General features: G+C 39.3%; 1 protein-coding gene across 1 annotated transcript in view; it reads left to right on the plus strand.

Moving 5' to 3' along the window:
• The window catches only part of DOCK8 (dedicator of cytokinesis 8), a 78,670-nt gene that overhangs the window by 11,103 nt on the left and 41,259 nt on the right, over positions 1-26,308 (plus strand). Inside the window, exons 3-19 of the mRNA XM_008638643.2 lie at positions 38-213; positions 3,203-3,274; positions 6,596-6,719; positions 6,809-6,900; positions 7,567-7,663; positions 8,071-8,156; positions 9,320-9,386; positions 9,641-9,790; positions 10,421-10,501; positions 11,303-11,462; positions 12,061-12,200; positions 12,433-12,526; positions 13,666-13,828; positions 21,333-21,450; positions 23,126-23,196; positions 23,888-24,026; positions 25,526-25,627. Coding sequence (XP_008636865.1) covers positions 86-213; positions 3,203-3,274; positions 6,596-6,719; positions 6,809-6,900; positions 7,567-7,663; positions 8,071-8,156; positions 9,320-9,386; positions 9,641-9,790; positions 10,421-10,501; positions 11,303-11,462; positions 12,061-12,200; positions 12,433-12,526; positions 13,666-13,828; positions 21,333-21,450; positions 23,126-23,196; positions 23,888-24,026; positions 25,526-25,627 — 1,884 coding nt within the window. The 5' untranslated portion in view covers positions 38-85. The remainder of the gene's footprint in view (positions 1-37; positions 214-3,202; positions 3,275-6,595; positions 6,720-6,808; positions 6,901-7,566; positions 7,664-8,070; positions 8,157-9,319; positions 9,387-9,640; positions 9,791-10,420; positions 10,502-11,302; positions 11,463-12,060; positions 12,201-12,432; positions 12,527-13,665; positions 13,829-21,332; positions 21,451-23,125; positions 23,197-23,887; positions 24,027-25,525; positions 25,628-26,308) is intronic.

Genomic DNA, 26,308 nt, shown 5'->3' on the forward strand with positions numbered 1-26,308 from the left:
CTGTTGCTAAAATAAAAGCCTCTTTGTTTCGCATTAGCCTTCCTTCTATGATGCAGTAGACCCAGTAGATTTTGAAGGCTTCCTGATGACGCAGATGAACAACTTGGACTTAGATCTAGCACAAGAACTTGGAGACTTTCCTGAAGATGATCTGGATGTTGTCTTTACACCCAAAGACTGCAGGACTTTGCAACCCTCTGTCCCAGAGGATGGGTAAGGAGAGTTTCTGTGCCTCTGAAATACTGCACGTTTAAAAATAGTTTTGAAGACGTTGACCCAAACACCTTACTCTGCCACCCATCCATTACACAGTTCCTGAACTTCAAATGTTTGAACTTTTCCCACTGACTCTGTTAGGCTTGTTTGCACACTTAAAATTAAGCAAGTATTTACACAACTTCCTAAGCTTGTTGGTAGGCCAGAAGTGAGGTAGGCATAGACCAGGAAGAAGAGTAAAGAAGGGCAGGAAGATGGTATGAAAAATAATTCCTGCAGCTGTGATGCCAGAGATGAAAATTGATTCTGATCATGTAACAAGCCCAGTATTGAGGTTTGGGGTTGGTTTTGTTTGTTTGTTTGTTTGTTTGTTTTTTGCCAGCTGTGTGTTACATGGCATTGATCAGACAACTAAGAATCTCTTTCTCAGTACCTGTCTTGATTAAATGGGAGGAAACAGTTCATACTTCACAAGGTTTTGGGAGGGTGTGAGTGTTAATTTCTAGTGTAGAAGTCACTTGTGGTTTTAGGCTGACGTTGATGAGATAATTAAACTTTTTTCAACAGCTTAAATTAAACAGGTAGCATGTGTTGACACTGGTGCTCTATGGTCCTGCAAATATTTAAGCTGGTTTGAAAAACAGGCATGCTATGAGCAAAAGAATTTTTCAGAATGAGAAAATCCCTTGGAGATGGATGTCCAATGTGGTATTAGAAAGGCTATGCATTGTATACAAAATACTCTTCAAAGACTGTTTCACTGTAAATAGTACCTTTAAGTAGAACTCCAGAGTTTTGCAAGCAGTAACAGTGAGATAAACATGAAGTCAGCACCAGTTAGCCCCAAAGTGCTCCATGTGCAGGGATGGCCAACTATGCATTGTGTTTGGGATGGGGGGGCTGGCTCCTTCCAGTGTATCCAGGAAATGAACAGCACAGGCTGCTATGTTCTGTGCTGTGCTGAACCTCAGTGCTGGAGAGACAAATAGGCTTTGTTTATGATGTCCTAGCTCACAGGGTGTCCTCCTCTGTTCCTGTAAAAGTTGCTACAGGCTGCTCTAATTTTTACCAGCCAGTTGTTCAAACTAGAGCCCTATATAACAGCAATATTTGTCCAGTGTTTTCTGCCCAACATACCAAATGCAATGAGGCTAAGTGGGAAACACAGTTTGTGTGATTTTTGCCCACTGTAGATTAGCTGAGAACCCCTCTCTAAGCAAGGTTTCAGTCTGCAAGTTTCTTCTTGGCCCAGTGTTTCTCTCAAGGAGTTCAGGAGAACAGCGGCAGTAGAGATGAGGTGACATGCTGTATCACCTGAGAACTCTTTGAATCACACAGCTTCTAAGGGATTTTCTAATATTTGCACAAAAGGTGATTTTCACTTGAAGTTACTCCTAGAAAATTCATAGAAAAAGTTCTAATCTTTACAATGAATTCTTGGTTTCCTGTGGATTTGAGAGAGAGAATGGATGTGGGAGACAATGAATGGGGTTTTTTGTTTGACGTTCCCATTTATTTAAATCATGGACAAAAATACTGAAATAATTATTCAACTTTTGATACTACCTCTAAAATATGACCATTTCTTCCCTATTTCCAAGGTTACTTCCCACCATGCCTGATGTTTAAAACAGCAGTTATCTATTTGTTTTTCCAGTAGGAGACCATATAGGCTCATGCTGTACAATGAGTTTTAAGCCTGATTTGCACCACTAAGATATGAAGAGTTTTTTAAGGAGTCTGGCAAAGCTCAAATAGTCAATACCAACAAAATGCTTTCACCAGATTTTTTTACACAGCAGTTCGCAATTTACTGTTCGCACTGCTATCATTGATATTAGTGTTTTCATGGAAAATCCTGCTCAAGTGTGCCAGGATGTGTTAGGGAAGATGAGAACACAGGAGGGGCGTGCACCAAGGATTGGCCTGCAGGCAATGCAGTCTTTGATGTCTGTGTGCACCGAGAGCAGGAAACAGGTACCACCAACCAAACTGGGTTAACGTGCTGCCTGCCAGCAAATACACCTCCCACCTGAACCAGAGGCAGGAACCACCAGAGGCAGGGGCACTGGGCAGCCTGGCATCAGCCAATGCTCCATCCCACTGTGCACACACAAACGTGATCAGCTGTTACCCAGCCTCGGTAACCAGCTGCAAATCTCTTAAGAGTTCTGTGTCGAAAGTGCTAAAAATTATCATACCTTTCACCTGTTCCTGTATTGAATGTGTATTCTACCTACTCTTTTACTCGCTTGGACTGGAGAATGCTACAAATTATTCTGGAGCAGGTCATAAAAAATTTTAAGAGTAGAGGTAGGGGAATTGTGCTACAGCATCGTGACATGAAGTTCATGGACATTGTCTCTGGCTGATAGAATTGCAGTTCCAAATAGTATCCAGTCTGTCAGGCAGCACTGACAATACCCTACATTAAAGATGAGATTTGAAAAACAGAAAATTCAATTATAACGTATTCTTAGAACTTAAAGTGTTGTTACGCTATCTGATTAAAAGCTTACGGTCCCTTTTTAGATTTTTCTTGGTTTCTGTCAGAAAGAGAAAATTGCACATACATAAAAACTATGTATTTGCAAGAGTCCAGGAACTGAGGCTAAAAAAATATCTCTGTATCTTGAGATTCGTTATCAAGTTTTGAAAAGCACAAGGTTGGTTATGTTGTATAATTTATTTAATTTTACTACATTTTATGGCAACAGCACTCTTATATTTATGATTAGATACTGTGGCAAGTGCTTATCTCTGTTAAATGTGTGTTTGTAAATTAATCATCACAGTACCAAAAACCTGCATCAGGGAATTCATGAAATACACAAGATATTTTTAAACCTCAAACCATAGTTTAGCAGTAAAATAAATACACAGGAGAGGACTAATAGAGAGGTCTTTATCTGACTAGCATGTTTAGATAAATTTGTTTGTCCTGAAAGTATGACTTACGTGCTAAAATATGTTGCTTTTTCCACAGGGTTGAACTGGACTCACATGTCAAAGACTGTGTTCAGACTTATATCCGTGAGTGGCTGATTGTGAATCGAAAGTAAGCTACATAAAACTAAATAAAATCAAAAATACATTGCATCTTACTTATCAGAGAGGAGATGTTTGCTGTTACAAGTAATCCTGAATTACGATGATTTTAATCAGCAATTGAAGATAAGAACTGGCTTTTCAGTAGTATAAATAACTATATTGTTTTGTTTGAGATGGTGAGCATTGCTAAATACTGTTGCATGTGTTTCTTAATTATCAGGCACTCTGGGAATGGATGGGAAGTTGATGGGAAGAAATTCACATCAACCCTCTGTAATGATGAATTACCTTAATCAGGAAAGCTAGTACTATTTGATCCCACTAAAAGGAAAGATAACAGGGATAAAGATTACATTTGCATGCTTTCCTCCTATTCATGCCCTGAAAATTCAACATGATTTGATTTTTAAATGTGTCTGAAAATTCAAGGATTTTGGGTTTTCCCACCAGTGACTGAGTGCATTCATGGGATTATCAGTGTTATACCCAAATTTACTATTTTACATCAGTATATGATTTCTGCACTTGAGGTCAGTGTAATTCAACACACGGAGTTGGGGCTGTAGTCATTATAAGGGACTTAATTTCTTTTAGTTTAGTTCATTATATTTTAATTTAATTTAATTTTATTCTGTTGTATTCCATTTCATATGTAAAATGTGAAGGGAACTCTCAGTAAGTGCTCTCTGTTGCAAACGTGTCTGTCCCTAGACTCTTAGGGGAGTCTGTGGGATGTCTCGCCTCCTTCCTCATCACCTCATCTTGTTCCTCAGAAAGAGGTTTTTGGAGCTCTATTTTTTCTGTAGCACTTCCTCTTCATCCACTCCTGCACTTATGCCCAGTTCTTGAGAAGCAGAAGAAACAGCTGGTTGTGCTGACACATTTGCTGCCATTTCGTTGTGCCCCTTCGCTCACCCTTGTTACTCTGTATTTTTCTAACATGATGTACATCAGCAGTCAGTGCCTTACGGGTTTGCAGTGGTGATTGTAAAGGAATTTGCATTACTTGTGCAGCTTGTGCTCCTCAGCGGAGCAGCTGCTGGGGGTTATTAAGAGACTTCCTCCAAGGGTGCTGATGAAATTGATTGAATTCTCAGAAATGTTCCACAGTGAGTCACTAGAAGTAGGCTAGTGGGTTTTGTGGGCTCTCCTCCCACACCACTCAGAAGACAGGCACTAACTCTTTCACAGAGTGCTGTTCTGAGCATGCTGTAAAAAGCCAGTGTGTATCTCTGTGCACAGGAGAAGGGAGTGATCAGTAAAGTAGGTGAGGTGAAAAATAGAACATAGATATTTTTGCATTTAGGTTTACTGGTAGAAATGTGAATGGAGCCATAGAAATACACATATGTGGAAAGGTTTTCTGAGTGTTTTACTATTTCATTCATTTGGGTGAGGTGAATTTGCATTCAAAATCTTTATTGAGCAGTTGACTCTGTGGTAAACATGATGACGGACCCTGCCAGAGAGCTGAGCTTTGGCAGCTGTGGCTAACAATGCAAACAAGTTACTAAAAATTGCAAACAAAACACTACGGAATATACTGCAGTGTCACATAAACCAGTGATACATTGTTATTGGGAATCTCATGTTATGCTTGGACAGTATTTTTCCAAAACAGGCACGAGAGAAAGAAAAGATATCAAGAGAGAAGTGAGAAAAAAGTAATTGTAGAAGGCTTTCCATTGTTTTGAGGAAGGCTGGAAAAACTGTAGTTGCCTACTTGACAGATGTTATAGGACAGGTCTCCGAATATATTGTCTGGTGAGCTATGGGTGAGAAAAGTGTGTGAGTGACTTTGATCCATTCAAGAATATGAAGGTTCAGAACAGGAGACTGAGTCTTCAGTGGGTGGTATGAGCAGAGGTCATCCTCAGGCCCCAGGGTAGAGAGGTATGTGGCAGAAAAGCTGGGCACATCTGGAGTCCATATGGTCTTGCAGGAGGCTGAATAGGAAGCTTGTTCCTGTGCCTGTTTCTCCTTTCAATTGTCCTTTGCTCTTTTTCCTCATCTTGTTTTCTTTATTCAGTGTGTGCCCATTAAATTGACATGTGTGCTAAAACCATGGTTTGCCACTTGGTGAGTTTTAATTACTATCATGCTTTTCAAAATAAATAAACAATATAAATAAACAATATAAATAAACTTCCCAGGAGTACTTTAGGGGAAGGGCATCTCTAGTGTAACTTTTACACTATAGGGAAAGTGTGAACTCAGGTACATAAATTTCTCCATTAATCATTTGTTTGCCACCAGAGGTAGTGAAAAAAATAATCTATACAACCTCTTTTGGATTCTTAAATGTCTTAAAGTCATGCAGAATTCCTGTCTTCTATTCTGGATGATTACAGTGGTTCCAAAACAAGGTCACATCCAAGGAGAGCTGGGATTGTCTTTTTATGACCAGTTTTCATTGCAGTGAACTGGCAAACGATTAAAATGCAAACAATTAAAACACATCAGAGCATATAATTCAGTTACTCCCAAAATGTAATAAAAAGGTGTCTCCCTGATCAATAATTGCTTATTGTGTCTTCTTTATGAAAGAACTCAGATGTTCAGTCATTTCTTTGGGAGTGTTATGGAAAGGAAAATGAATGCAGCAGGATGTTGTAAATAAGGAGGCTGATTGCAAAAAGACTATCACAGGATTTAGCAAATTGCATGCTAAAGTGAAAGAAAGAGAGCTCTGAATGTATCTAACACCTTTTTATCAGGGTACCTGCTGTTTTTTTCCATCTGCCTCAAAAATGTAACTTGAAATTTCAGGAGAATTTTTCAAAGTTGCCAGCCTGGAGGGTTACATCGTGGCATAGACATAGCCCTCTTAAAACTAGGCATTTTTTGTAAGGTGTAAATTGTTGCATGTGATTAACTTGGGGTACTAGCTAGGTCCTGGATAAGAGCAGTAAGAGCTTTGATATATAATTGGTATGTAATTGAAGAAGCCAGCCAAGAGATAAGTGATCCTGATCCATGTTCTTAAATGTTACTGAAATAATCACTGTGTCTGATGAGGAGATCAGAGCAGAATTTGTACCTAGGTCAGGTTTTCCTGCTGTCTCAAGCTTATACTTTATACAAAAGTGATCTGAATTATTTTTTTTCCTTTTAAACTGTTCTTAATATACATGATAGAGTTGCAATGGTGTGTTAAAACAAGTTAAAGTTGTGAAATGTCACATTTCTGCATAAAAGCTGTGCTGTGCTGTTTTTTTGCAGAACAATCTTTTCAGTTTTTAAATAATTTTGAATTTGTCTTTTCTGTTTTATTTTTCCTTGATGCCTCCTCATGTTATCCTGACTTTCTTGGGCTTCTCCATGAAAGAAACCAAGGGAATTCAGATACTTGTAGCCTGAAAAACAAGGGATCCCGAAAAGATTTTCACAAAACACTTCAAAAACAAACATTTGAATCGGAAACATTGGATTCTGGTGATGCAACTTTTCAGGTACATTTTCTTCACTTTGGGAAAAATTATCAAATACAGCAGCTTCCCTCAAAAGAAGCATCTGGTGTGACCTCCCCTTGAATGTGCAGTTCTGGTCACCACAATATAAGAGAGATAGAAAGCTACTGGAGAGTGCCCAAAGGAGGGACACAAAGATGGTGATGAGTCTTGTGGTGACGCCGTATGAGGAGCAGCTGAGGGCACTTGGTCTGTTCAGCCTGGAGCAGACTGAGGACAGACCTCACTCAGTTACAACTGCCTTGTGAGGGGAAGAGCAGGGCCAGGCACTGATCTTTCTGGCGACCAGTGACAGGACCAACAGGAATGGAGTGAAGCTGTGTCAGGGGAGGTTTAGGTTGGGTATTAGAAAAAGGTTCTTCAGAGCCTAGAGGGTGGCTGGGCACTGGGAACAGGCTCTCCAGGGAAGTGGTTACTGCACCAGCCTGAGTTTGAGAAACCTTTGGACGATATTCTCAGGCACATGGTGCGATTTTTGGGGATGGTCCTGTGCAGAGCCAGGAGCTGGGCTCTGTGATCCTAGTAGGTCCCTTCCAGCTCAGCATGTTCTGTGATTCTGTGATCTGTGGTGGCATCAAACAGAGCGCCATGCTCGCTATTAGGCTTCATGGCAGAGGAGGCGTTAAGATCCCCTCTGCCAGATGGCCAAGAGCCATATTCCGTGACAGCCTGGTGCCCAAGCCACAGCGTGCCATTTTCTTGTTTTCCAACCGATGCCAATAATTAGAAGTCTGAATATGTAACACTCCTGCTCCTGGCTGCTCATTACTCCAAAAACCTCAGAAAAAAATGTTTTTCTAGGGAATGTGTTTAAATATATGTACTGAAGTCACCTCAGCGCCGAGGAGTTCGAGAGGCTGAACGAGGAGGCGCGCCGCACCAACAGGCACCCCGAGCTCCTCGCTCTCTACCCCGCCGTGGATGAGGTGAGCGGGAGGCTGCCCGTCCCGATAGTCTTCCCCAGGTGGCTGTCCCAGCACGTCCAAGGTTAAAGCTGCACCTCAGCAGAAAGACCTTAGACTGCTCTCGGTGTGGGCCAAGCCACGTGCTGGTGATATGGCTGTGTCAGGGTGTCACCTTTCATAGTAGCATCTACTTGGGGTCCAGGACTGTAAATATTTGGTGTAAATGCTAGATGGGGGTCAGGAATGTTAATATTCAGAAATAATAAATCTATTTTCTTTCATCTCTGGAGAGATTAAATGTCCACTGAGTGGGGGAAGATGCTAGTCTGTAGCAGTGGCTCCGCCGCCCGCCCCACAAACACATAAATGTTTTATGCAAGTATGTAAATTTACAGTCGTTTAATTTGAGTATGACTGTTTAATGATAGGAGGACGCAGTGGAGATACGGCCAGTGCCAGATTGCCCAAAGGAACATCTGGGCAACAGGATTTTGGTGAAGCTGCAGACTCTGAAGTAAGTAATCCTTTACAAGCCTTGATTGCCATTTCTGTGTTCACAACAGCGTACAGCTGCACACCGTGTTACAACACTGCAGGTGGCCTGTACAGCAGCATTTACTGCTCAAGTGCTCTTTCTTAGTGTAGCAGAGGATTACTTCTATCCATCTTTAAAGAAGTCTTTAACTTGCCAGGGTGAAAAGGAGTTGGGAGTGAGCCCACATGATATATTTAAAAAAAAAAAAAAAAGGCGATTGGTGTCCTATACACTACTGGACTTTTGTTGTGGTGTAACCCCAGCCAGCAGCCAAGCCCCACACAGCCATTCGCTCACTCCTCCACCCAACAGGATCGGGGAGAGAATCTGAAGAGTAAATCTGGAGAACTCATGAGCTGAGATATAGACAATTTAATAGGAAAAGCAAGTGGTGGAAAGTGTAATAGTGGAAAGACAAGCAAAGGAAAACAAGGAATTAACTCACAGCTTCCCAAGGGCAGGCAGGTGTTCATCCATTTCCAGGAGAGGAAAACGGTGACTTGGGAAGACAAACACCATCTCACTCCAGATTTCTCCCTTTTGCTCCTTTTACCCCCCACTTATATTCTGTGCATGTTGCCATGTGGTCTGGATTATCCCTTTGGTTAGTTTGGGTCGCCTGTCCTGTGTCTCCTCCCAATCCCCTAAGCACCCCCAGTCTCCTCACTAGTGTGGCAGTACCAAAAGCAGAAAGGCCTTAGTTTTGGGCAAGCCCTGCTGAGCAGCAGCAAAAACATCTTTATATTATCAAGCCTGTGTTCAGCACAAATCCAAAACTCTAGCCCCACTCTGAAGAAAATTAATTCTGCCCCAGCCAAAACCAGCACAACTTCATAAACAGAAAAAAAAAAAAATCAAAATACGATAATTCTTAATGGATCTCTGAGACCACCTTCCTGTCAAATTTAGAAAATACATTTCATGCAGTTTACTACCCTTCTCTCCCTGTTGAAATTATCTGATATAATGCACTAGTAAAAAAAATCCTCAAGACTTCGAGAGAGCTGAGGTCTGGAACTAAGTATTTCTCTGTATTTTTTAATGAAAGTGCCAGTCAAAATATAACCCTTCCATTTTTTTTTGTTATACATAGCCATATGAGTGCAGTATCAGTCAGTGTCTTGTGTGTTTTTCCCTAACAGGTTTGATATAGAGATAGAACCTTTGTTTGCATGCATAGCTCTCTATGACATAAAGGAAAGAAAAAAGGTAAGTGTGTATACAATATTTTTGTCCAGTTGGCCTGGGTGTTTATCTCTGGAGTAATAATTTAGGAAAACTTACAAAAAACTTGCAACTTTTTTACACAGGCAGTCTTATCCAGGATTCTTTTTATTCGGTCGAAGTCACATGCTTGCAATTGTTTATTTTGTAGTTGTAGTTACAACTTTTGACTTGTTTTAAAATAAAATTTGAAGCATTTTTGCTTTAAAATATATTTTAATCCTTGTTTTCTTTTCAAGATCTCAGAAAATTTTCATTGTGACCTCAATCCTGATTCATTAAGAGGATTCTTGCGTTCTCATACACCCTCCATTGACTTGTCTACTCAGGCAAGATCAGCAGTATTTTCTGTCACTTATCCCTCATCAGATATATATCTGGTAATAAAGGTATGTTGCAGTGCTACTTTGACACTATTCTGCCTGTTCTCAGCTGTCCCTGTTGTCTGAGTTCATGGAACTGACAAACATGGCTTTTGTCTAGATGAGATGAATTCTGATAGGTTTTAGTAGTAGTATGAGTCCAGTGGTATATCTCATTCTCAAGCTAAGAAGTTATATTAATATCCCGTGTACCAGTTCTACCAAGTATGTAGAATTTCCTATCTCTGCCTAAGGGAAATTAAGAGTATAGTGAAATAAGGCACTTTCAAAAATTTTATTTACTTCTGTGGAGGTTTTTTGGCATTGGTTTAGTGCACTTTGCATCCTTTTGTTTGCTTAATTCTGAAACTGAGTTAGCCTGAAACACTTCATTTGGAATATGTTAATTATCCTGATTTCAGTGAAAATGCAGTAGTAAGTGATTGGCGGTGTTGCCACATACATATATATGTTTTCTGCTTTCTAACAGATGGAAAACTAGGAAACTTAGTATCAGTTACTCCATAAAGACAGTTTTAAGACATTATATACTGCTATATATCCAGGCAGGCTCTTTCAAATTGCTAGAGAAACAACATGTTACTATTTGGATGACATTTTTTCCTTGTGAGTGTCTTATTTTACTGCTTTTTGTAGATAGAAAAAGTGCTTCAGCAAGGAGAAATCGGAGACTGTGCAGAACCCTACATGGTCCTTAAAGAAAGTGAGGCTGGCAAGGTAAGTAAATAGCTGTTTTAGATCAAAAAACGCATGCTCAAAAAAAAACCCCAAAAAACAAACCAAAAAAAAACAGAGAAAGAGCAGACTCTTTGAAATAGGATGGAATACCAAAAACACTGCAGGAAAAGCCAGTTAGAGCATCCATGGTGCAAGCAGTTTGATGTCTGTGACCAACAGAAAGAAATCAGGAGAAGGCAAGGTGCATTACCGCTACTGACTCCTTTGGAAATCAATACTGATAGAGTCTTGAGTCATGAAGCTGATAGGGGTGAGCAAAGGAGATGACTGAAATGTAGAATTAGCAGAAATATTTATGCCTCAGAGACGTGCTATTGTTTTGGATGGGCAGACGGCCTGTTGTAGTGTGCAGCTGTCCAGTTCAGTACTGTTGTCCAGAGAGTTCTGTTCAAGGAATTCATGGTCATTTGCCTCCCTGGAACAGACTGACAATGTTTGCTGGGCTTCCACATGTCTCATCTTCAGCATATTGCTTTCAATAGACTATTTTTTCTGTATCTGATGAAAGAAGTAGAACCTGCTAAAATTTCATGGTGGTTGTTCATTCTGGATTTGAAGATTACTACAAAAAGATTGGCCTTCTCCATTTCTATAATACCGATGAACTCATTGAAAAGAAATCAAAACAGCTACAGTTCTGTCAGTGATGTAGCAGGAAAATATGAGAGATACCAATGCACATTATTTAGTGAACTGTAAATACATAACTTACAATTTTATCTATGGCGGCATTACAGTAACTGATTGCTTTTTAAACAGTCATTGTTTTCTTTGTCTCAGACAAAAGAGAAGATTGAAAAACTGAAAGCACAAGCTGAGTCGTTTTGTCAGAGGTTGGGGAAATACAGAATGCCATTTGCCTGGATTCCCATAAGCCTAAGTAATTTCTTCAACCTTTCAACACTTGAACGAGAAGTACAAGAAGGCGAAGGTTTAAACGGTATTTGTCTAACTTCTCTAAGTAAGGCAAAATGACTCTTCAGTAGGACTGGGTATTGGAAACAATGTTATTCACTCTGGCATCAAAAGTGAATCACAGGTTCAAAGTCATGTCTTGTCAGCTTTCCTTTTCAGTCCTGTGAACGCTTACAGATTAATTGTGCTCACCATGTCATCTCCACATATTTATTTTTATGTCTGCTAAATACTCTTTCATTGTTTAAGCCCAATTTTCATTGAACACTGGCTTTGTAGAAGTAAAATTCCTTTTGCCCCATGGAGTTAGCTAGCAATACTGAGCAAATATCTCAGTTTGGTAGGCAGGACCATTGTTCAATTGACCAATGTGCTTTATAACCCATGAACTAAAAATTTAAATAAACTTTTGCTCTGCAGCAGAAATAATGTCAATTCAATAGGTGTGTCCTAATATTCCACTATTTCACATAGTCTGAAATAAAAGGAGCAGAATGTTTTAGGTGCTCTATCCTCTGATGTTGGTGAAATGTTCCTGTGGTTTTCTAGTGTATTCCGAGAATCTTTGTACTGCAACAAAAAGCAAAAAACAAGATGATGATTTATTTAATTTCCATTTGAAGGGAAAGGATCCAGTAGTGACAAAAAGGCAACACTGCTACAGGCAAGAAGACTTTCTGAGAGAAGTTTCAACTCAGAGGACAACTATCCAGCATCAAACTTCAAAACAATCTCTCTGACCCTTGGCACCTTCTTCAAACAGGTATGAGATTCTCTTTAGTTCTGATTTCATAAGGCATTTTTCATCTACGTAATATGGATTATGTTGGGAAAAGCTACCCATGATATATGTGTGGGAACAGAGGATAACTGCAGTCAAGTGAATCGTAACCCACTTGCTTTGGATGCCTCAAGGGCATGGTTCACTCCCAAAGCTTTCTCCATGTTATGGAGTATTGTTACAAAGGTACTGATATTTGTCTTTCTCTTGATAGGAAGGAGACAGGCTCAGTGATGAAGATCTGTTTAAATTTTTAGCTGACTTCAAAAGATCATCTTCCTTGCAAAGAAGAATTAAGACTTTGCCAGGTACATTATTAATTTTGGATGGAAGGTGGTGTATGTATATTTCTCCCCTAAACGGTTCTGTAAATTCCAGCCCCAGAATACATTTCGCTTGGGTTTAAAGCCTATAGTACGTGCTATTGTGGAACTTCTTGGTTTCCTGATGTCTGCCTAAACACAGATGCTTTAGAATTTTTTTTCTGCATGAATGAGTATGGAGATTTAGATTCAGCTTGATATTTTTAAATTATTCGCTTTTCTCCCTAATTTACAGTGTATGTACTGGGTATCTTTTGTTATTATTCAAACTGTTTGAAGACAGTGCTTTAAAGCAACTTTCTAGGATCCGTGCTACTTCCCTGCAATACTTTGAAATGGTTCCTATTATATAGAGAGAGATGAAAATGTATACACATTTCACCTTAGCTTGGTATTTGGGTCAGCATTGGTTAACAGAATAGAGAAGTACAGGCAGTGTTTAGCTACTGTCAAACACCAGCCAGCTTAATTTTTCTTTTTAAGTAAATTACGGTTCAACCTCTTCTGCAGTGTGGAGGAACCTTAAAAAATGTGAAGGCAAAGCTGTTTTTCCTTTCTAGCTGATGGCCAGAATGACAAGTCTGAGCTCCACAAACAGTTTTCACTTATCACAGCAGAGAATTTAAATTGACAGTCTGTTTATACCGGGGTAAATGTTATCAGTATTAACTGTGTAACTGCTCACCACAGAAAGCCTAGTTTTCCTGGTGGGTGGTGCCTATTTTGGCAGAGATTAATCAGGGCAGAATCTGAGGGGGAGTAAGAGAAAACTGTATTAGACAGCACCCCTGTTGTTTGTCTCCCAGACAAATGTTATGTTACTTGTGTGTGAAAGACACTAGAACATCAGCCAGCATATAATACTCCTTCTTTCTTTGTATTTTCTTTGTAATATTGCAGGGTAGACATAAAGAGCTGTGTGTTGCCCTGATGTGAAAGGATGTGTGTAGGCTACGTCCTCTGTATCTTTCTGCCCATATGCTTTCCTTCTCATGCAGCCCAAGAACCAGTTCTTATTTCTGCATGGTTGCTGTGTAACCTTACATATTGTTTTAATTTTTTTCTTTTATTATACACTGATTATTTTTTATTTTTTTGCTAAGATTTTGTGATTTAATTTAAAGGAAAACTGAAAGTGGAGATTTCCCCAGCTCCAGAAAACATTGGTTATTGTCTGACACCAGAACTACTCCCACTGAAGCCGTTTTCAGAAAACCGTAATCGTCCTCACAAAGAGATTTTGGAATTCCCAGTTAGAGAAGTGTATGTTCCCCATACCATTTATAGGTAAGAAATAACATATATTTTTAATATTTCTTTAAAAACGTGATTCAGATTTTTTTTAAGAAATAGAAACCTAAAATAGTAAAAAAAAAAGGCTAAAGGCCATGTTTTGGGCTGATGATTTAGTCTTCCTAGCCATTACAAGATAAAATACCTGTAGGATATTCCATGATGTGTTTACTAATCTAATTGTGTTGTCTTTTGAAAAATTTTCTGTAAGATAAAAAAACCCGTTTAACAACTGTCATTGACTTGGCATCTATCTGTCTATCTACCTAGCTAGCTAGCAAGCTAGCTTTCCTCCTCTGTGTTCGTTTGTTTGGGTTTTTTTCCAGTAGATTTTATTACGATTTTTAACACTTCTGGTAAATGTTTATGCTCAGTGGTTTCTATTGTTAATTTGAGTCAGCTGAGTATCTGAGGAAATAATGTGTTGCTCTGTGAACTTTTTAACTATGAATGAGCACTCTAGGCTGTGTAATTTAATTTCTTTAAATCTGTTCTGTTCTGGTTGTTTCAAGGTGATCACAGTGCTCAGTAGCATGCAACTGAGCAATTCCCATCATGTATTTCTTAGTAGTGTGGAACATGTTAGTGTCGTATAAGAAATTAGCATCGGAAGAATGTGTTTCAAGATGTTTGTGCAGTATTTCATTGCTAGTGAGCAATGTTGTAGTAATAGCTGACAGTAATTCTGATGGGGTGTATTGCAGTATTATAGATACAGAAATAACTTGAAATAATGGCTTTCATCTGACCATTGTGTTAGTCAAGACATGGGAGCAAAGCATAATGCTTCTAACAGTAATTGTAGGTGACACTATTCTAAGGGGTGTTTCTGATCCCTAAAACAGTAGCTAGATACTGTATTAGTGGCAAAAATGTGACTATCAATAAGGAATCACAGAATAAAGGCACTGAATAAAGTGATGTAAAGCTTATTAATTTCTTGCAGTGGAGATTAGCAAAGAGCCAGCTCTCCCACCCGCTCACCTGACCCAGCCCAGGAGGGGAGCAGGGAAGGGCAAGGCTTGTGGTTCTGTACAACTCAGAACTGCACTGTGGCAAACTAATATATGCCAGGGAGATGCTCCACACTTCACAGAAAACTAGAGATCTGTTTGGCTGTTGGTGACACCTGGGTTTGGGTCTCAGCTTTAAAGGAAAGCAAAGAGAGGAAGTGGCAAATCTTATCTTACAATAACGACTTGCAGTGTGGTATCGGCAGGCACATAAGTAAGCCAGTTTGGCTATAGCCTCCTGAGAAGTTTTGAAGGAGTTATTCCTGGGCTCTGCCACAGCACAAACTCCTGAGGTCAGCTCACAGCACCAGTAAACTAAAATGCAGAGAGTTCTGGTGATTCTGTCTCCTCTGTGTATCAAAGATAGAATTGGATGGTGGTAGAACTTTAATGCAGACATTTCTATAGGGAAAGTAGTTTTTATAGAATTGAAAGTGGAAATGTAAATGAACATGAGCAAATACGCCTTTTTTTCGTTTAATTAAAAAATAAGACAGAACTTTAACCTTCCTACTCATTGTCTGGCCTTAGCAAATGTCAATTCCAGTGTGCAGCCTCATAGCATCTAAAGGTTTGCTTCTGACAAAAAACCATTAGCAACCACTGTGTTTCTGAGCTGGAACAACAGTTGAGTCTGCACAGAATATTCTCTCTTTAGTTCTCACCAAGTTCTCACTTCTGCAGCCAGACATAATGAATATCAAAGCCACCGTGCCAAAAATTAATTTGTGCTTCTCCCTAAAGCAAGTTTGGGTGTCTCCACACACTATCTTTCAGTTGCCAGGGTGTCTGTATTGAATACGTACATCCACATTAGAGGAAATGCTTGCTATCGCTCAACAGTCATACTCTTTCAGATCACACCCAGCATGCTTAACTTTTTCTTTTAAGTCTCTATTTTGATTTTCACCCTAAGTAAAAGTCATGGCAACAAAAGAAAGAAGGATTTGTTCAGCCTAACTTGTAATAGTGAAGACAACATCTATGAAGAATGGTTGCTTTCATTAATCTTTACCTTAGTTAGTCAATCAATGGTAGATGCTGCTGACATGCCATAAGTAGTGTTATGCTGTAATCAATCAGATAATATCCAAACAAAACTCTAAAGACAATTAGTTAGAAATTTTAAACAATGTAGAAATGCTAGATTACAGTTTGACTACCTTGTGACAATAAGCGTATTTGGACTGAGAAAGTAAAGTTGCCAACTGAAAGTGTTAATGAACTCCAGCAATAATTCCCTGGTAAGTCAGATGAGGAAGTTTTGTAAACATTCTGAAAGAGCAGAGTCTGGAACTTGGTGGGGCCAGGAAATAACACTAGTGTTTGTGCAGTACCACTGGAGGCACCTCTTTCTCTGCAATCCAGAATCACCTAATCACACCACATCTGAGATGGTTTTGCCTCACAATCATGCCAGTGCTCTGTTTGGTGTGCAAAAGCATAGTTAGGTGATGTAGGCTGATGAACATCAAGTCCAGCTGGAAGCCTGGCACTGCCGAGTTGACCCCTAAGCCATGTCCCTTAAGCAGCACATCTACATGTCATTTCACAACTTCCCTGGATAGCCTGCCAATGCTTGACACATCTTTAGGTGAAGAAATATTTCCTGATATTCAATTTAAACCTCCCCTGGGGCAACTTGAGGCTATTTCTTCTTGTCCTGTTGCTTGCTACTTGGGAGAAGAGGCCAACCCTCTGCTGGCTACAACCTCCTTTCAAGCAGTTGTAGAGAGTGACAAGGTTCCCCCGAGCCGCCTTCTCTGCAGGCTAAACAACCCCAGCTCCATCAGCTGGTCCTTAGAGGACTTGTGCTCCAGAGCCATCATCAGCTCTGTTGCCCTTCTGTGGACACAGTTCAGCACCTCCATGTCCTTCTTGCAGTGAGGGGCCCAGAACTGAACATGGAATTTGAGGTGTGCCCTCACCAGTGCTGAGTACGGGGGGACAATCCCTCCCCTGGTCCTGCTGGCCACACTGTTGCTGGTACAGGCCAGGATGCCATTGGCCTTCTTGGCCACCTGGGCACACCCTGGCTCATGTTCAGCTGCTGGCACCAGCACCCCCAGGTCCTTTTCCTGTGGGCAGCTTTGCAGCCACTCTGCCCCAGCCTGTGGAGCTGCCTGGGGTTGTTGTGAACCAAGGGCACTTGGCTTTGTTGAACCTCACACCATTGGCCTTGGACCATTGATCCAGCCTGTCCAGAGCCCACTGTGCAGCCCTATGGCCCTTTCCTTAATTTAACTGTCATGCAGTTCTTGTTGCTTAGTTCCCCACATGGCGAATACCATTTTGAGTCTGAGATGAAACTAACCCATGAGAAGTAGCTCTGAATTTGAATAGAGCCAAATATGAAGTGTTTAATGTTACTTTATTTCCTTTCCTCTTATCTGAAAAGTAGAATCATCCTGTCTTATTTAAGCAGTTTGACAACATTTATTCATAGATGTGTATCATGGTGCTAAATGTAGTTTAATGTTTTCTAATTTTTGATTATAAGTCTGCAAACCATTTTCCTTTCACCAGTGCTACACATGTGGACATTGGGGGGGGGAGGTTGTCAAAGGTATTTCAGAGGGATGAGGTTTTTTTGGTTTTTTTTTTTTGATAATAGCTTTTTGCTTTGTGATAGGAAAAGTGGAGCCTTCTGTTATAGTCTTTGAACTCAGGTCTTGCAAGCTTTTTTTTTTACTGGTGTAATGCCATTATATTAAATGATGCTATTTCTGATTTATGCCAGAGAGATCAGCCAGCCCACTTTCTTTGTGCACTGTGAAATTGAGCACTTCTTTTTGTTGTGTACTTACATTTCTTTAATAAAAATATTTCCCTGAAAATGTCAAAACATTCCAAGATTTATTTCTTTCATACCCCTCTATTTTTAATAGGAAAAATCATATAATTTAAAGTTTGTTTGTCATTTTATTTTCTCATTAAATATAAATGAAAATGATGCTGTTTACTGCCACTATGAAATGTTGGTGCTGAGGAAGAGGAATTTGTCATATCACTACAGCAGTAACTCAGCTTAACCAGGCACAGGAAGTCCTGTCTATGATAGGGGTAGTACCTAAGGCTTGGGGGATTTTTGGAGGAAGGGAATAAAAAGCCCTTTTCTTTATGGTTTCGTTTCATTTAATTGCAAACCACTTAGCAGTGTTCTCAGACTTGTTGTAGTCTGCAGTGTGAGCTGGAGGCCTTCCGCTTTGGTGGAATCATTCTACCCCATCCTTGACTTGTTTCGGGTGAGGAAGGATTATTGATGAATAATGGTGTCTTACTCCTGTTATTGCTCTCACAGCATTATCTGCTCCTCTCTGCCTCTCTGCCCATGGAATCCAGAGAGAGCATATTTACTACATGTGAGTCTTCTACAGGCCTTTGGTCTAGTTTTAGATCTGTCCACCAACTCTTCAGATGAGTCAAAATTTTACCAACATGAGAAAAAATCATTCAAACTATTCTCTAAATTATCCATCCTAAAATACAGAATATATAACTCATACACATCCTCTTGAATGTGACATGTTGAAGTTCTGTCACTGTGCTATTTTCCTAGTCAATGGCTGACTAAAACAGTTTCCATGTTTGGTTAAACATCTGTGATGTACTTTTTAATTTTTAATCTTTTTGTTCCTGGAGGCTCTCCACCAAAATTGTGGAAGAATCAACAAATATTGAAAATTATAACTAATGGGTGCATCAGTTTTTGTGTCTAGTACCATAAGTTTTAAATGTCAATGTTAACTCATCCATAACTCCTCATACAGAACATTTCTACTTTGTATCAGTAGGGACTAATTGCACATATGTTGAGTTTTGCTGTGTGTGGAAGTCTCATCACAGTCACCAATGAAGATGCCTAATATTCATAAGAAGTTTGAGATGCACTTGTTGACACCTCACATGAGATGTAATCTAGCAAGGAGGAGGATTCTTTCATGTGCATCTATGCACAAGCAATATTTACAAACAGGAATATTCAATAAGAATGGCCACAGAGTTGAAACTCTGAATAGATTTTTTTTTGGCAGAGGGTAGGTCTGTGTTGTTTTGCCCATGGGAAATGATTAAATCACTGCTAAGCACTATGAAAGTGTAGGAAGGTCCGCAAATTTGCCTGAGAATTGCCGTGTGGTGTCCTGTGCCAGGCTAGGGGGACCTTAATCTTTCCCAGGAGGTAACTGATTCTGAAATAGTCTCTTATCACTCTGCTGGGTCAGTCTCTGACCTGCAGGAGCTGTTTGGATCTGTGCCTCACCCAGGACGCTGCTGGCCTTTGGGACTGTATTCTCAGTGACACTGGGTGTTCTGCCATGGCTTTTGTAGACTCATGCTGTCCCTTGAATGGCTCTTCTGTTTTTTTAAGCACATCCGACTGTATCTGGAGTTAGAGCCCTGCACTTTCTGCAGGGAGAGTGAAGGGAGAAATTTAATCACACTGACCAAAAGTGTTTGCTGTGACATGTTGCTGTATTTCTGCTCAGTGCAGAAACTTGGGGTCCAATGCCTCCTGGAGCCTACCACATCCTTATGGGCATCCTAGCTGTCCTGTTATTTAAAAGACAGTATTTGCTGCCCCAATGGCCCTGCTAACTGCCATGTGAAAATGCTCCTTGTCTTTGCTTCCCCTCAGTCTTTTGGAGTGTATGGATGGAGTGCACGCAGTAGCACTTAGGCAGTGGTCAGCAATGGGTCTACAATTCATGGCTGTGTGAGGGAACATCTTTTGGTCATCTTCTCACCTTCCTGCTTTAAATGTCAGCCATCACTTTCGTATCTGCAGGATATCCGGAGTCAGCATTTGCCTCTGTTCTTCCTCAGTGCTGATGGGTTTAATACACATGTAAGCAAGATCCCTAAAACTGCTTGAGCATAAATGGCACAAGCTTTATCTTTTCAGTCCAGTACTTGCTGGAATAATGCTTCCTTGGTTGTGTAGTCAGCAGAGAGCTCTCTGTGTTTTTACATATCTTTCATCTCAAGTCACATCTAAAAGTAAAATCCAGTGCTCAGGTACATTATATAGATTTGTGACATCTTGTCCTAGGCTGCAGATTAATGAAGCAATGACCGTATTATTCAACCTTCCCTACATGTATTTCTTCACTTCTGGCAGATGTAGTATTGACAATATTCTTCATTTGATATGTCAGTCCCCCAAGTATAATTCAGTAGAGGTTACCAATATATTTCTCTCTTTCACTTAGCTTTCCTTAACATCATCTGGCAGAGAATTTGGCAAAGCAGAAATTGCACATAAGGTAGTAAGTGAGTGCAGTAGTGTGACAGGCAGAAGTACCATTCTGAATGAAGGGAAAGGCAAGTTACTTGCTAGTTTTTTTACTAAGGCATGCCATGTCCTATGTTACACATGTTGGTTAAAAAAAGTAGCTTGGACTGTGTAGTTGAAGAATACTGTCATGTTGTGACAAGTGGCAATCAGGAGAATAAACCACAGTTTTCCAGGTCTTGGGATACAATAAATGGAAGATGGACTGTCTGACTTAATGACAGTATTTTCCAAGACTGTGTGACTTTTTCAGCTGACAGAGGTACTGAGGAGATACCTGTGATAAGGACAGTGCAATTCTGTGCAGCTTCTGACTGGCACACACAAAAAGAAAGCATGAAAGTCCATGAGTAGTCCTCATTGTTTCTCACTGAACGCCGGCATGTTTCCTCCAACACTACTCTTATTCCTTACACTCAGAGGACAAACAGTGAGAATCCCATGCCAGACTGGGAAAACAAGACAGTAAAGAGACATCATCACTATTCCAGAATCTGCATATAATCTAGGTCTAGCTGAAATCTCAGATTTGCCATAAACTTAATCAGAGAAAAATCTTTCTATTAATATTTTTACTCTTCTATTAGAATTATACGTCAGAAGACCATCTATGCTGCCAAATTCCCCACAGAAATTAAAGCTGCTTTTTATGTTCAGTGATATGTTCATATACAGAAGCTAGTAAACAGCAAAGTATGCTCTATTTCGAAGCATTATTCATATTCATTACTAATAAGAGGTAGCTTACAGAATTACAGTTTCAAATTTTCTTATTTGTATTTACTAAGGTTCACTGATACTGCTTTTTGATTTGTATAACCTAGAAATATATGCCATTTTTTGCTATAAGCTACGAATGTATAAACTTCAGTTGTTGATTTCCTTGCTTTTATCACCTCTGAGTGATTCTTTCCCGCTTCCAAAATCAGATTGTTCACACAGATAATAGTTTGTTTGCAACAGAACATAGCTTAGTGTAGGTGTAACCTTAAACATAGGACGATCTATGTGTCACACCAAGAAATTACCTTTCTTTGTGAACTTTTGAAACTGAGTTCTGACAAATCTTTCACTATGAAGGTGGAATTGAAGGACAGGGAGAGGAATCAGGAAGATGCTAATTTGTGCACTTAATTTTCAAACAGGAATGCTTGCCATTTACCCATTTTATTCTTCCTTATCTTTCTTCCAGAAATCTCCTCTATGTTTACCCTCAGAGGCTGAATTTTGCTAACCGACTGGCTTCTGCAAGAAACATTACCATCAAGATCCAGTTTATGTGTGGTGAAGACCCATCCTGTGCAATGCCGGTAATAAATGCTGAGATTTCTTAGCAGGCTTTTGTTTACATGCATTGCTGAGAAACCTCTGAAGAGATAAGTCCTTATTTACTTCCCAGTTCCTAGTGGGGCCTTAAGAAGCCTAACATCAGAGAGCTTGTGAAGCTTTCATTCTCATCCTAAAACAGGGCTGTGTTCCTTACCCACAACAAGAAAGACTTGTCATTCTAGTGGAGCCAGACACATATTTCTCTCTCTTACCTAAATCTTCCTACCCTGTTTTCAGAAGAATGACATAATATTACATTAGTATCATGTTGGAATTTCTAAGGGTAAAATTCACAGAGCGTCAGAGACCTTTTAAGGTTTAAGAATGATGTAGTCTATTTTCCAGGGTAACTCCTCTGCATGCACTGTGTTTACACAAATGCTCAGGTATTATGCTGGAAGATAAAAGTTGGGATCTTCATTGCCTGAGCACAAATGGATGCACAGTCATGCGGTGTAGGTAGTCCATGTCTGAAACACACTGTGTCTTAGGGTATACGTGTACACTACTAGCAGAGAAGGCAGTCCTGTCTGTTCAGGTTATTCAGCATCTCTCACTGTAAGAACCTCTGTTCAGCTTTACCAAGCTTCAGATGTTCAGTTTGAAGTGTTCTACCCAGATGTCTGCTTCAGTCTCATTTTTATATTTTCAGACAGTGTTGTTGGCTATTTGAAAATGACATGGAGACAAGAATTTTCTGTGATTTTATGTGTTAGGGAAGGAAAAAATGAGTGGAAATACTACTTTGAGGAAACTTTAGTCCAACAGTATGTTGGACCAAGGACTGTCACCCAACCAGCCTTTTTCAGTGTGCTGACATTGTTTAGTACGTACTTGACAGTCTTGCTCCACATAACCTGTGGACCTGAAATCAGAGCATCAGCGCAGTGTTTTCCAAGCCACATTTCTTCCAGAGCTGGAGCTGTGCCATGTGAATGTAACACCTTCTTCTGCACAATACTGCATTGTTGGTTTCTTTAAACTCTGCCTATGTTACGACTAGGTTTTGACAAATGCTTAGGACAGACACAGTTCATCTGGCTTCCCTCTCCACTCTAAGTGACCTTCCTCTCAGTACATATATAGACTTGCACTGTGCAGGGATTCTTGTGTAATCTCATCTCCCAGGGCTCCCTTTAAATTACTGGATTTCAAGACCTTACCATGGGCCCATGTCTTAGGGAAGCAAATCTAGCACCAGAAATGCCTATTTCTCTTCATTGAGTTTGAAGGGACTTGGGACCTCTAAGGTAAGGTGAGATGAATCTCACTCTGAATGAACAGGCTACAACTGAAAAACAAAACTTCTAAAAATACTTTAAATTTCACTTTTTAGCACTTAGACAAAGACTATGTGACAGTATTTAAGTGGGTTACCATAACTTTTTCCCTATGATTCCAGAGTTTTTAGTTCATGACTAAAGAATGTGATGTGAGGTAGTCAGTGACTCTAGAAATAACTCTGCTCCATTTTCCTGATGTTTTACCCTGAATGGACTGTGGGGAAGGTGCTTGGTAATAAGATATTTATGCCAATGAGCTAAGATAAAATTGAGGAGTCATTTTAAGTCTTCAAATACTGTCTTAAAATTTATACAAGATGATGACAAATAAATGCTGTAGTCCTGATTACTGTTACTTTTCTTCTTAATGTAGGTAATTTTTGGGAAATCTTCAGGTCCAGAATTTGTCCAAGAAATATACACAGCTATCACATATCATAATAAGTAAGTGTTGTTAATATGACTTGAGAAGTATTAATCATGATCTCTTTATGTAATTGTTACTCTACATAGTTCATCAAGGAATGCCATTTTAAACATTTCTATTTTATGCAGTTTATCATATCTAATTTGGATTGCTTCGTGCATTTGCATAAGTGGCCGTTGCATGAGCGACCATTGCTTTTCTTGTTTGAAGCTTTTTAGTCATTGAGAATATTCCCACTATGAAGATTAAGGAGCAGGAGCAGTTAGCAGCACAACTTCTTAAAGAACTTTAAGATAATTCACTTCAGTGAATTCATAGATCCAAAAGAGCTGAAGGGACATTCTCATTCTCATGAATGAGAGCTTGGGATTTAGGATTTGCAGAATACTTATGCTGGAATCCAAAACTGAGATTGAATGTTTTCTGAAGTATAGAGATAAGTGGAAGCTGAAACTGTCCAGCTGATACTGTCTGTTTTCTTCTGATTCAAAGCTGTAGATTGTTCATAAGTATAACTTTCACATTCATAATTAATTTTAAATTCATAAATATATGTGTGTGTATTTATGTATACTTTGTTTAACTCAGCTCTGTTTTCAAGATTTATCTGGTTTTATAACCATAGCATCTAAAAGCCTGCTGGCAAATTTGCCTCTTGCTCAGTCTCATACTAACTTTGGGAATGTGCTTGACATTCTTTTTAAACAGATCCCCTGACTTCTATGAAGAAGTGAAAATTAAGCTGCCAGCAAAACTCACAGAGAAACACCATCTATTGTTCACATTCTATCACATCAGCTGCCAACCAAAGCAAGGAGCATCTGTTGAAACCCTCCTAGGGTATTCAGTAAGTTCCATGTGATACGTAAGAGTGGTTGTGGGAGGGGTGTGGGGGTGTGTGTGTCTGTGTATCCCTTGCAAACAGACTTTTGCTTGCCAAGAATTTTGTCATTTGTTCCCTTTCTGGTTATGGCAGTACATCAAAACCAGTGGAAGGTCTTAGTGTGAATTCATAGAAGCTAGATGCAGTCTGAGGTATGTTACATCCTCATCCTATAATTTTACTGTGTTAACTGTCTTTGAACTTAATGAATTCACCCGATTCAACTGAAATATGCACCTAAATGTTTGCAACAGCAATGCTTTGTAGCACATAATCCCATTCTGTTAGATTCTATTTATTGCAAAAAAACCCCTAAAATGTATGTAATTACAATTATTACTGTTATCATGCTCATACATGGGGTAAGAGCTAATGTAATATTTTCAGTCAGGTTTTACATGGCACATCATCTCTGTTCTAAATTGTCTTTTATCCACTAAAAACTAAAAAACCAGGAAGAACCTAAAAGCTAAAATGTCATTCTCTTGCCTTCTTTATTTTCATGTTGAGACTAGCATGTCTTAGGTTAAGAAGTACATGTTGTAGGATAGTCTCTCTGACCTTCTTCTTTATCAAACAGTATTTTTAACTGGAGAGATTTTAATATAAAAGGAAAGCATTGAAGATGGTAATGCTTCAGATTTGAAAATGTCCTAGAGCTGTGGTTAGCAGTTGAGCTGTGGAGCCAGGAAAATGCTTTCCATGTGTTCTTGCTGTGAAGTTTGGGGCAGTTTTGTGTTTGTGTATTTTTGTTTGTTTGCTTGTTTGTTTCTTTGTTGGCTTCTGGAGTTTTTTAATCACAGTACTGAGAATCCTTTCAAATGGACTTTCTTTTATGGGGAGTTATAGTCCCACCAATGTCAGTGGGATTGTTAAGCAGTAAATTAGTTCAGGATCAAGATTTGACATAGGTGAGGACTTAATTTTCAAGTTTCTGTTCACCTAAATACAAAATGTTTCTGCCTTGTGATACTCAAATGCATAGCCTCTTTCAGACTTGAATAAAAAATTAAATGTGTCCGAGTATCAATGCAGGGATATGAAAAGTCAGTCTGGCATGGTGACCACAAGGAAGATGTTCAATTTATCTCCAGCAAAACTTTAGCTGTTGATTTGCTTCAATACCAAGAAGCAGTGTATTCAGGATACATGAATTTTTAAATAAAAACATGGACTCCGCTAAATCCTTCTGATAGGATTTATTAGAAAAATACATGTCACACATGAGAAGCTCTGTGTTTGTTTTCTTCGAAGGAAGTGGTTTGTAAAGCAGTCTTGTACATTTTTCTACAGTAGCTATCAGCTATCTTTGAATTCAAAATACAAAGAAATTACTGTTGAATGGGTTAGAGCAGAGAAGCTTGGATCAATATCTCATTTGTTGTTTTGTTGACTGTATCTAACAAATAAATAGGTCTAATCATATATCATCATGCATATTGCTGTGTTTCCGTTTGTTTCAGTGGCTGCCAATTCTATTAAATGATCGTCTTCAAACTGGACATTATAGTCTTCCTGTTGCATTGGATAAGCTGCCTTTACACTATTCAATTCACTCTCCTGAGGTAACAAACAAAATTATTAAAAGATATTTTTTTTCTAATGTAGGAGAACAGCATAAGTGTTTTACGAACTAACATTGCTGTCTGCTGGTAGCCTTTTTTAAAGGTAGTTCTTTAAAAGGAGAAAGGTCTGGAGAAAAATCTTGTTGTTGTTGTCACTGGTGTTACTATTTTATATCATTATACTGTTTTTTTAAAAAAAGTTAGTTATGCAAGCAAATTCTTGTAAATTGTCTAAGCAGGGATACATTTGTTTAGAGAGTGTCAAGTCAATAATTCTATTTCTTCCACAGGATAATTTGTTCTTTTTTTCTGGGGCTTTGTGGGAGGGGGACTAGAAGTGGAATCAGGTGGTATTACTGGAGCAGAAAACTGGGCCCTCTCAGTAAGCATGGCATGTAGGAAACTTGTCCAGAGGGTATAAACTGCACCACATCCCCATGGAGTGCCTTTGGCAGTGCTTTGACCAGGAAATTTTAGCCTTAACAATATCCCATCAGAAGATGTTTATTTACATGTGCTAGACATACAGCTGAAATTCTCTGAATTTCCCTGTTCAGTGAATCAGCTTCTGTCCAAATGTCTATGAGAACAAGGAGATGCCTAGCTGTCATCCTCTCTGTGGTACTGAATTTGGGTATCTAAAATGAAGTGATTAGTGGGAATACCCTATAGACCTTCATG

This window comes from Corvus brachyrhynchos, unplaced genomic scaffold, assembly GCF_000691975.1.
Source record: "Corvus brachyrhynchos isolate BGI_N302 unplaced genomic scaffold, ASM69197v1 scaffold467, whole genome shotgun sequence".
Lineage (NCBI taxonomy): Eukaryota > Metazoa > Chordata > Aves > Passeriformes > Corvidae > Corvus > Corvus brachyrhynchos.